Here is a 12,083-nt window from a genome sequence, read left to right on the forward strand (position 1 = left end):
TTCTGATTGGCTACATATCACTCCTTGACGTGTCTCCCATGTGTCTTGCTGGTAGACTATATATATTTAGTGGATTTGCAGTGGAAACAAGGGCCACAACAGGGGCCAAGAAAGGAGCTTGAGACAGAGAACAGTATCAAGAAGGAAAAGAGAAGAGAAAGAGTGACATGCTGATGTCAGGTGTTATTCGCAGGACATGTTCATGTGCTAATGTCTGCGAAAAAAGAAAAGTTTTCATTTAGGTCTGTTGTTTTTATTGTTTATATTATTATCCTTTAATTTTTTATGGTTTTATCGACCGAAAATATATTTTGGAATTCTGTTTTTGAATTACTGACACAGCCAGAGAGATGACTGAAAGAGGCCAAGAAAGAGAAATAGGCCGACTGACGATGTCATGTTATTGGAGGGCATGTTTAAATGTCATAAAGTCTTAAAAAAAGATTTAATAAGTCTGTCATTTTATAATTAACAGTTTAAGTGAACATTTTTTTGCTTGCCTATTCTTATCACTGAGAAAGTGCTGATTTGACAAAAATAAGAAAATAAAAAAAATGCCACTTTCTTGCAGCTTAGCATGCTACGTTTCTCTGGAGGTAGCTTCAGTGTAGTGAAACTTCATTTTGATGTGGATTAACGGGTAGCTTAGCTCGTAGCTTGCCCAATACTGTATGTGGAGTAGTGAAAGAGTGAAGGCAGGAGAAAGACGTCGAATGCAGCCGTATGTCACCTGTGACGAGGGGTCAAACAAGTTTTAAGTAGAAATGTGCCAAACAGGTTGGGAACCAGTTGACAAATCAATGTACTTATGCTCTTTCTTTTAAAGTGAATATGTTTGTTTGCAGTTCCCTGACCTGTGCATGTGTGTGTTTGCAGTACAAGCAGGTGGAGCAGTACATGTCGTTCCATAAGCTTCCTGCAGATGTTCGGCAAAAGATCCACGAGTACTACGAGCACCGCTTCCAGGGGAAAATGTTTGATGAGGAGAACATCCTGGGAGAACTCAGCGAGCCGCTTAAAGAGGTAATAAATTCACAAACACTGACAAATCAACACGTGCAGACTACAAATGCTCTGTCCTCCTGCAAATCTCTCCTCTGTCCCTTCTCTCTTTATCTCCTCTTCCTCTTTGTCCAGGAGATCGTCAGCTTTAACTGCCGCAGCCTGGTGGCTAACATGCCACTGTTCGCCAATGCTGATCCCAACTTCGTGACCGCTGTGCTGACCAAGCTCCGCTTTGAAGTGTTCCAGCCTGCAGACTTCATCATCCGTGAGGGCACAGTTGGACGGAAGATGTACTTCATCCAGCACGGACGAGTCAGCGTGTTGACCCGTGGCAACAAGGAAACCAAGCTGAGCGATGGGTCTTACTTTGGAGGTGAGAACATGCAGAGTTGTCCAGGAAGGTACAGAGGAAGAAGGTACTTAAATATGAAGGTGATAGTGGTTTATGATTATGCAGAGTACTCTATGGTTAATTTATCTCACTGCCTGTTCTCTTTTTCAGAGATCTGTTTGTTAACCCGTGGACGGAGGACAGCCAGTGTGCGTGCAGATACTTATTGTCGCCTGTACTCTCTCAGTGTGGACAGCTTTAATGAGGTGCTGGAGGAACATCCAATGATGCGACGTGCCTTCGAAACTGTCGCAGTTGACCGACTGGACCGTATCGGTAAAATGGATTTCTGATTAGCTCATACATTTCTCCCACCATCTCATAAATGCAGTGACTCACCATTTTCCATTTAGCTCTCTAATTCTGCAACGACCTTGCCCAACATTATAATAATCCGTCCTATTCTGCTAAATTTCTCAGGCGCTTTGTCCTCAGCTGAAAGGTCAGAACTCATCTTTGAAAAATAAAATGATGAAATAATAAAGGATGAGTAATGTTCTCAGTGAAGAACAGAAAAACCTTGAGGCTAAAACCTCAGACATTTCTTATGTGTTCAGTAAACAACTCCTACAAAGTAGATGTTTTCACTCTTTCACGCCTTCTATTTCTGGAACTTAACTCACACTTGGTATTATATCTTCATTCTTCTTTTCCTCTACAGGCAGGAAGAACTCCATGCTCCTGCGGAAGTCCTCCCAGGGTGGTTCTCTGGGTGGCAGTATGGGTCGTGGTGGAGGTCGGGGTGGAGGGGGTCCAGGAGCAGGAGGCCTTACAGCAGGCAGTCTGGGTTCCTGTGACAGCATGCTGGTGCAGCAGATTGTCAAACACGACAGCATGCCTGCCATGCAGGACGCCATTGCGGCCGCTGCTGCAGGAAGAAGTGGAGTCATGGGAGGAAGTGGCACGGTGTCTCCACGGCCACGCCCAGTTATCTGGGCACCGCTGGTCCATGCCCCCCTGCAGACTGCTGCTGCCACCAGTAATGTAGCCATCGCCCTCATGCACCAGCAGCAGCAACAGCAGCAGCAGCTCCAGCAGTTGCAGCAGCAGCATGCGCTCGGAGGTGCTTTCTTCCTGCCTTCCCCTCTTATTTCTCCTTCTCCCTCCTCCTCTTTCCCTCTGTCTCCTCCTCGTCCTCCTGTGTTACAGCCCCTCCGCCCCTCTGTGAGCTCTCTTATTGGGATGATGACAATGGGAGGGATGGGAGGGTTAGGAGGATTAGGAGGGTTAGGGGGGATGGGTGGGATGGGTGGCTTGTCCCCAAGAGGATTTCCGGCCTCTCCTTCAACCATGGGTCCCCCTGGTGGGTTGACATCGCCCCCTGTTGCTAAAACTCCACCGACACCAGCCTCCTCTGTCCCGACTTCAGTCCAACAAGGCAGACCTCTTCATTACAGCCTCCGCCTCCAGGCTGATCATCCCACAGTGATTGCTGGATCACTAGGAACCCCGACTGGTGCAGGGCCACCAACTCCACCCCTCCACAAGATACCTGCCACCAACCCCTCTGCTGCTTGTGGTGCTCCCTCCGATAGCAACACTTCTGTGATGGGCCAGCAGGGAGCGAAAGAAGCTCTGTTACGTCACGGAGGACCCAGCTCTCAGGGTCTGCCAGCACTGGGCAGACTCACCCAGGAGGCCAGGCTGCTGTCGGCCTCACAGCCCACTCTGCCTCACCGCTCCTGGGCTGGAGTGCAGCCTCACCCTCCTCTCCACAGGAAGGCCTCTGGTGGTAATTTGCTGGCGGCTCCTTTCCTTGCAGGGCAGTTAGCCAGGGGAAGCAGTGCGGGCATGCTGACCTCAAACGTTCCAGTACAGCTGCTGACAAACATACCATTTAACGCACAAACACAAGCACAGGCCGCAGTTCCTATTCAGCCAGCGTTAGCACAGAATCAGCCCACACAATCTGCCCCTCATGCTGCCTCCATGGCCGCACCTACAGCTGCACACATGCCTTCAGCAGCTTCCTCCTCCCCTCCGAAACAGACCCCGCTCTCCTCTGCTGCCCCTTCACCTGCACCCACTCCCTCGTCTCCTACACCAATACTCCCTCAGACACCTCGTCCTAAACCAATCCCAATGCCACCCTCTCGCTCCTCCTCTCCTCCTCCCTGCTCCACCCCTCCTTCAGCAGGAACAAACCCGCTGTCGCTCTCATCAACTCCTCGTCCCAAACCAATCCCTACACCCTCTCCCCGCTCTTCCTCTCCCTCTCCCTCTCCCTCCTCCACACCGCCTCCATCATCTGTTACTACCCCTGTTCCACTACCTCAAACTTACGGGCCCAAGTCATCTTTTACCTCCTCTTCCCCCCCATCCTCTTTGATCACCTCCATCCCACCACGACCCCAGAGCCCCCGAGCCAAGGCATCCAACACACCTCCTTCTGCCTCACCATTGTCAGGCCCCAGTCCTGCCCCAACCCCAATCCCTTCTCCAATACCGACTCCCACTCAAACTACCCGCACCCGCACTTCCACCCCCGTTCAGACTCCTACACAAACCATGACACCTGTTACTCCTATCCCTGCACCGTCCCCTTCTCCTATGCCTGTTACACCTGTCCCTTCACTGAGTAAATCCCAGAGTCCAACCCCTTGTCTCCAGCCCACTGTCTCCAGCTCGACCCGAGCCCCCCCTTTGAGCCAGATCCCAAAACAGACCCCAGTCCAGTCACCATCTTCTTCCCCAACAACAGCTGGCACTAGCACTCAACGTAAAATAACTTTCTCAGTTCATCCTGTGAAGCAAATCCCGTCCGTCCCGACACCAAGCCCCACTTCGGGCTCCGATCATTCCACCAAACCAACCCCACCGACACCCTCATCCTCTGCAACTTCATGCTCCATTAAACCCTCATCTCTTACAACCACCTCTCCCCCCACCACCACCGCCGCCACCTCTTCTAGTGCCCAATCTGCCTCTGCTCCCTCCCCCAAACAAATGCCAACCACCACAGCTGCCCCCACCCACTCCTCAAAACTCAGTACACCCTCAACCCCTGCCCAGACCTCTCAGGCAGCCACCACTACACCCGCCCAGTCAGCACATGCAGCCACTCCTGCCAACACCACCTCACCTAAAGGTGGGAAAAAAGACCCACAGCTGCCACTCGCCAGAAAAGACTCAGAAGGACTGAGACACAAACTGCCTGCTAACATGTAAGAAAAAAGAGGAAGAAAATCTCACAGGATGTTGATGTTGCGGCCGGTGCTGATTAGCAGAGCCATGCATAAACAGAGTTGTGTCCGAGTTGGAGCCAGACATCTAATGATGTCGTGTGGACAGGTCCATCTTGTTTGCATTCACTCTAGGATGTGATTGTCTTAGAACATCAGGTGTTTGTGTGACTCTCAACCAAGCCATTGCTCGAGGACTGTCTGGGTGTGTCGGTGCAGGCAATGGTAGAGTCTGAAAAACCATCCAAATGTATACATACATATCTGTGTTAGTGATTGTTGGAGCAAGCGGGGGAGCTGAAGTGGAAACAAAACACACGGTGAAATGGGATGGAAGCAATAGCGGAGAAAAAACAAAGTCTCCATTTTCTTGACAATGGAAGTAGCAATACATGTGAAACATTTGAGAGGGAATTACCTTGACAATAACAATAAATGTGAGAAAATAATAATCGTTCTGCTGTTGGGAAGACCGTCTCTTGTGATGTCCGTTTCAGGCAATAGAGCAGACACTTCCGGGTTTCCAGCTCCAACTCCCTCTTGCCTCCCATTCTGCACCAAAGTGTAATATTTTCTCATCAGAATAATAATAACGATAAGAATATAGAGTTTAAAAATCACTGTAAAGTCAATACTCATATGAATTTGAATAATTAGGAGCAGTCCACTGGTAGTTTTGTTGTCCCAGGTGTGTGGTGTTTAGTTTTTTGGACAAAAGTTTTAAACCTACATGTTCACTCTGACGATTTCTGTATATTGTGTTTTGGTTTTTTTTCTGTGTGACAGACAATACTGCTCTGCTGTGCACCGTGGCTCACTTGATTTTCATCCCACCCGGCTCCATGTACTGTAAATACGTGCCTCTCTGTGGGTCTGTTGTAAGCTTCCTCACTCCTCAGCCTCTCTGTCTTTCATCTCCTCTCTGTCTCGCCGCCTTTCATCTGATTTCACAGCCGCGGTCGCTAACTGCTTCTTTGGCGCTCACAGACTCTCTCCCTTTCTCTCGGTTTGCCCGACACTTGTTCATGTTCAAATGGCTCTCCCTTCTGTCGCCCCATCACACTGTTTCGGCGCCATTCCCAGTGATGTTTGATGTTTTGTGTGGGTAGCAACGAGACTTTTCTGTCTTAACCCCTGATACCATGTTGCCTAGACTATATATTAAAGGACCAAATGTTTTATTTTTTATTTATCACAGCTTTAGCTTTTGAACAGAGAAAAAAAAAGCTAATAATGCTGTCACGATGAGGATCCTGAGCGTGGTGTTGAAGGTGATGATTATGATTGTGATTATGATGATGATGATGATGATATTCTTGACAACCATGACAGTGATGATGAAGGTGTATATCTGGATGTAAGAATAAAGCAGATTTAGATATCATCTTGATGGGTGTGTTCAGGTATGAGCTTGTGTTTTCTGTCCTGTGTATGTGTATATTTAATTAAACTGCTGTTACCTTAAAGGTTCTGTATACGACACTCAGAGCATTTATATAGCAGCAAGCAATTATTTGCTACGTGATATGGAGTAATGGCATCCTGAGCAGAGAGTGAAGTCACGCTCTGAGTGTGTTGTAATCCGAGCTTCTCTGTGGTTTGTTGTGGTAAGCCATTCTGTGTGTATCCCACTGTCTAGCTCATTGCCACTGTTTTGCTCTGCACTCATACGTTGGCGTTAGTACAATGTCTCAGAAGCATAGCAACCACCCTCCAGTTTCCCCCGAGGTTAAAACTATTAGCTCTGTCAGCACTGTTGCTGTTGCTTAGTGCTGTTCATGGAGTTAGCACTATTAGCTGCTAGCCGCCTCATCAGCCACCTCCATGTTGAGTGCTGTGTACAGACAACCTATACACTCTGAATTTCGCATAGAGCCCCTTTATCAACAGGCTGGATATGAAAGTATTGATTCATAATTCAACTTAAACTTGAATGTTGATGACTTGGACATTTCCAGAGCAGACTTGAAACTTTTAATTTTTTCCAATGTGGCTGCTTTTGGTTTAGTTTGTTCAGTGGCCTTCAATATGTTGTTAACATTTTAGAGATTTAAAGTTCCACTCCTGGCATCGATTAAACCCCTGGTAGAAAAAGACTTCCACACACTTACATCTATGTAGTGTTTCACTTTATTGTTGGGGTTTCGGTCTCTTCGACCTTCATCAGAGCATATATACGGCAACAATGGACAGGCTCTGTCCACTGCATGGATGTGAGTGTGCCGAAATCTTTTTATACCAGTCTGGATTTATTGATGTTTCCAGCACCTTGCCAAGACTAAGCTGGGTGGAGCAGTGATTGTTCTGCATCATTTATTAAACCCCTAAAAACGTACCTCTGCTCATCCAAATGAGATATTTGGAAGTTTTTTTCCATTAAAAAAATCCCTTCACGCCTTAAAATGGCTTACAATTGGGGTATCAGTGGCTTAGTGGATAGAGCAGGCTCCCCATGTACAAAGGCATTGTCCTTGCTGCAGCGGCTGCAAGCCCGACTCCAGCCTGCGTGTCATCTCTTCGGATACACCTTGTTTTGCTGTAGCATTATTCTATTGATATGAAAAAGCCTCACCCGGCAAAATGACAGGGTTGGTTCCTTAGGTTTGTGACATATGAAACCCTGGCTGTCTGAATCTGTGTTTTCAGACTCAGTGGTGCTCTACAGTTCTGGTGGAAATGCTCAGCCATGATGCTGACTTATGACAGATCTTATGACAGATATACTTATGACAGATCTTGTACTCATGATTTTCATTGTAGGGGGTCTTTAAAACTGACATCCACGACTAACCATCCCCAAGAAACCATTATAACCACTAAACAAGCTGTTATTAATGTAAAAGAAAGTGCTGGTTTACCAGAATTATGAACAAAAAAAAAAACAAAACAAAAAAACAAACAAACAAAAAAATGATTTTCTCAACTCATCTCCATAGTATTTAAAAAAAAAAACATGGCACTTTTTATTCAGCACTCTTTCATAAGGAAAAAGAACTTATCATGAAAAGTGTTTACAGAAAGGTTTATGGATTGTCGGGAGTCTAAAAATATAGAATCCACATATTAAATACCTGTCATCTGTAACTTTTTTACAGACTTTTTTAAATTTTAAACTCCGTATACACTGTCAAAACCCTTAAATTCATGGGGGGAAAAAATAAGGATATGGATATAACCTCATTGACATCAGTGATAGCTATTGCCCTGGTTTATTAAATTCACCTCCATTGTCCTGGAGAGACAGAAATCATGTGGACTATTTGACTATCTGCATGGCCTGAAACCACCATGCAGCTGTGGTAGACGTATTCAGATGAGGAACTACTGCCACAGAAATCTGTATGCAAATAATCTTTGTGAAATCTTGGATAATTTTACCACTTTGTGCCTTGACCAATCTGAGAAGCTGCTGTCTGAATTGTGACAAGAGACTCAAGACAATCTTTTATTTTTGAGCCAAAACTGCTTAAAATGCTTTAAAAAAAATACAATGATTTCATAATTTTATCATATGTTTTAAGATCTAATCTTTAAGATCTTAATCTTAAAAGTACCAAGTAACTATGGCTGTCAAAAAAATGTAGTGGAGTAAAAAGCACAATATTTATTAGACTTAAGTAGTTAGAAATACTTAACTACTTAGAAGTAAGTAGTAGAAAATGAAAATACTCAAATGTACTTGAGTAATTAGGATTTGTTGATTCTGTGATTTGAGTGAACTGATCCTTTAATTTACATATTTCATTTTAGTTTGGACAGATCACCAGGATACTGATCACCACCTGAGACTCCACTTGGACACGATCCTGATGATTCATATTTGGACTTGTTCGTGACCTCGGAGGATTTGGGAACTGAGAGGTTTGGCAGCTCATCTTCGACACTGCTGTGTGACAAAATAACTTCTTGTGTTGAATAGCTGGTTGAATGGTTAAGAGATGTTCGCTCAGTCTTAGCTCTGCTGCTGCTGCTCCTGGATCCCCAACACTAATCCTGTACCTCTCAGCAGAGGGCAGACACACTCGCATCCAAGGTTAAGCTTGTGAATGTGGGGACACTTAAATCTCTGCCGCTCTTGACTGGAACTAAATGGATATCTGTCTCTGTTCGGGCAGATTACAGCCTCACTGATACACCTGCCTATCCTTCCCTTCCTAAAACTCTTTCTCCCTCACACACATTTATTTTACCTCTCCTCTCTCATGAATGTACGAGGGGATTTTAACAGCCCTTCAGCCCATGTAGGCGGCGATGAGAGAATTAATTTTCACATCTACGAGTTAAGAGGCATTAGTATGTTGGATTTACACTTGTTATTATTTGCACACTGTTTGAATAGCCCCTGCTTTGTCAGTAAGAGGATGATTTTCATGTTGCTGTTTGAGCTAGGCCATAATTATAATTAGGGAGACACAGCACCACCAATATCCAAAAATGCTTAAAATGCCACCCGTCCTCCAATATAGCCTATTGATTATTATTGAAGAAATATATATAAATCCTTTTTTTCCTATATTACAACAGGCAACAACAACATGCATGGCCATCTGAAATAATTCTAAGCAAAAGTAATCATGATCTTGAGTAAATTTAAAGGTCCAGTAGGATTTGATAATCACCAGAAAGTGTTAGACCTTCAAGTGTTGCACCTCCAAAACACTAGTTGGCAGCAGGGTTTCTGTGAAGTGCTGCAAAATTGAGTTGATTCAAAACACACCTAAAACACACATTAAACGTGGCTTAATAGAGACAGTTTCAAACACAAATACACAAATCAGCTTCACTGTAACTCGCAGCATTCACAGACAAAGCACTTGTCTTTATCTGGACACATTTTACCCACAAATACAACATGCTAACATTATTAGCACAAGCCTATGGCATTTTACATTGTATAAATTAGCATAGCCTCTAGCAGAGATTTCCTATGCTCATATAAAACCAGGGACAACAGCAACATTTAACAAAGGTAACGTTACAGATTTTGGCTCCATTACAACTCACAAGGTTCACTGACAAAACTGTCTTATACTAGACACATTTTCCAAACAAATATAACATGTTAACGTTATTAGCACAAGCCTGTGGCATTTTACATTGTATAAATTAGCCTAGTGACTAGCAAAATTTCTTTTGCTAATAGGAATCCAGGTCTTCACAATTTACTGTTTCTTATCTGTGAAATAAAAATAAATAAAAGCTTAGTTTCCACTGAGGGAAATGGTCTCAGCTTGCAAAAATAGAAAGGAGGTCTGCGTTGCTGCAATGTGTAGTTACATTTCTGAGGAGGGGCACATCAGGTTACTGCATAGGTCCGGCATCAACAGAAGTATAAATCCCATTTTAGCATGAGTCGTTTATATTTACTTACAGAGCAGGTCCTCTTCCAAGGAGTTCACCATGTTTTTTCTGCACTAGTCCAGAGCAGACAAACCAGTCACCAGCTCGAGATAAGGCCTTCTGTACTTTCACATTTTCACATCAGCCTCCATAATTCTATGCTTGACATGCAGGAGAAGTTTCAGTTGGTTGCAGCCTCAGCCACTAGATGCCACTAAATCCTACACACTAGACTTTTAACAAATTGCGTTCTGATCATCACATGCTATTTGACAATGTGTAAAAACAAGTTCTAAAAATTGCTTGGGAACACATGAAGTCTGAAATACTGGGATGCTGTTTATAAATGCACAGGGATTTTCAAGTAGTTCTGGGCTACGACACTCACCGAGTAAAGTATATATGACGTCACATTTATGTCAGTAGTTGCAAGTGTGCTTAAACATGCTCATAATATTATTTCACACACTCACATATCAACTGCCACTCACATGTTACAAGTCCTCACAACTGAGAGTTGTACAAGCAGCTGTGAGCAAGAAACAAAACAAAGGAAGAGGCAAAGAATAGCTCCTGGGTGTGAAGAACTAAGCAGTAAGCGCACAGAGGACTTCATGCAAGTGGCAGTTCATGTCTGCACCTGTGAAATAATGTAATGTGCTCATGAACATGTTTTATCGCCCTGGTGACTGATGACATAAATGCGATGCCACAGGTAACTTTTCATCCTAAGAACTGTAAAATAAATAAATAAATAAATAAATAAAACACAGAAAGACCTAAATTCTCCTCCTCTTCAGAATAAAAGCTCTACGCCAGAAATTCACTGTACATAAAATTGAAATTTACAAGTCACTTGCGGTTCAGTCAGAATGGACCTGCACCACATTTCTGGACAGCGACCCACTGGTTAGGAACCACTGACTTAAAGGTGTACTGTCCAGAACTGTGGTTACTTTTTGTAAACATGCTCGCAAGCAAAAGTGAAAGAAAAGCTAACCCCAGATTCACTCTCATTTGGAATTTTGCCTTACTATATTTTTGTTTTTTTGACGCTGTGTATATCTTGGATGCCTGATGCTTATGGTCTGGCACCTGGTCTCTACCTTTTTTGTAAAGACCCTACTTTACCTGAGCGCTGTGGGAGTACATGCCGTGTATGTCCCGAACACAGGAAACAAGAAGAAACTAAGAAAATGCAGGCAGAATCTCTGCAGAAAAATACACCACTACACAGTTCTAGTGGACCATAAGTGATGACTGAGAGGGATTACTTCTGTATGAGTCTATACATTGTTTATCAGGAAAGTCCTGCAGAGTGCATCTTTAAATCATCAAGGATCTAGGATTTGCAATGCTTTAAAATGGTCAGTCTTGCTGCTAACTTTGGGAGCTGTAAAAAAGGGAATACCCCAAGACCCCCCTTCAGAGTTGGGTTGCAGAAAGTGTCTTCATTTCCACAGTGGAGACACAGAGTAGTCTTGTACTGAAGGCATAGGTTGAGCAGACACTTAGAGTCAGACCTGCTGACTGCACAGTGACCACTAGATGGCGATGACACTTTAATAATCAGCTCAACAGAGAAGGAAGAAGGAGAATCTTGCACAAAGACACCATTTATAGTATAGCTCAAGTATGTATCTTCACAGTAACATAAGAGAGCAGGAGGGGCAGTTAAATGCTGAGAACATTTAATGTAGGGAGGAGAGGCCACTGTGGAGCAAGAAAAGAGGTTAATGATGGCAGACCAGCCTGGATTACCAGCCATGAATAGAGGTGGGGGGATAAACAGGACTGTAATTGCTGCCTGTCATTCTGGCTCTGAAATAGACTCAGAGGGAAGTCTTTACTGTGAGGCCGCACTGGAAACAAACTGCAGACACTTTCAGGGGATAAAAACATACACTTATCACACTACAGTGCTGCATTACATGGTAAAATCAACAGTCTGTGTGTACTCGTCTTGCAAGTTTAATTACTGGATTGATATAAACCTCAATTCATTCATCCACAAACAGACTGAGGGGTCTTTCTGCAAGTGTGATTACACTTTCAGAATCAGAAACACTTTACTGAAGTCTGTGTGTCCTGCTCCTGTGCAGCAGAGGTGGTGGGGCCTTTTGCATGTCTGTGCCCAGGGGCTCATTGTGTCTCATAATCCACCC

General features: G+C 44.3%; 1 protein-coding gene across 2 annotated transcripts in view; it reads left to right on the plus strand.

Annotated features, from left to right (window-relative positions):
* LOC125893613 (potassium/sodium hyperpolarization-activated cyclic nucleotide-gated channel 3-like) overlaps nt 1-5,915 on the plus strand; it is a 30,491-nt gene extending 24,576 nt beyond the window's left edge. For both annotated transcript variants that reach the window (XM_049584369.1, XM_049584371.1), the window contains exons 6-9: nt 877-1,023; nt 1,138-1,378; nt 1,508-1,672; nt 2,058-5,915. In XM_049584369.1, coding sequence (XP_049440326.1) covers nt 877-1,023; nt 1,138-1,378; nt 1,508-1,672; nt 2,058-4,564 — 3,060 coding nt within the window. In that variant the 3' untranslated portion in view covers nt 4,565-5,915. The remainder of the gene's footprint in view (nt 1-876; nt 1,024-1,137; nt 1,379-1,507; nt 1,673-2,057) is intronic.
* The last annotated feature ends 6,168 nt before the right edge of the window (nt 5,916-12,083 follow it).

This window comes from Epinephelus fuscoguttatus, linkage group LG8 (genome assembly GCF_011397635.1).
Source record: "Epinephelus fuscoguttatus linkage group LG8, E.fuscoguttatus.final_Chr_v1".
In the NCBI taxonomy this organism is placed as follows: Eukaryota; Metazoa; Chordata; class Actinopteri; order Perciformes; family Serranidae; genus Epinephelus; species Epinephelus fuscoguttatus.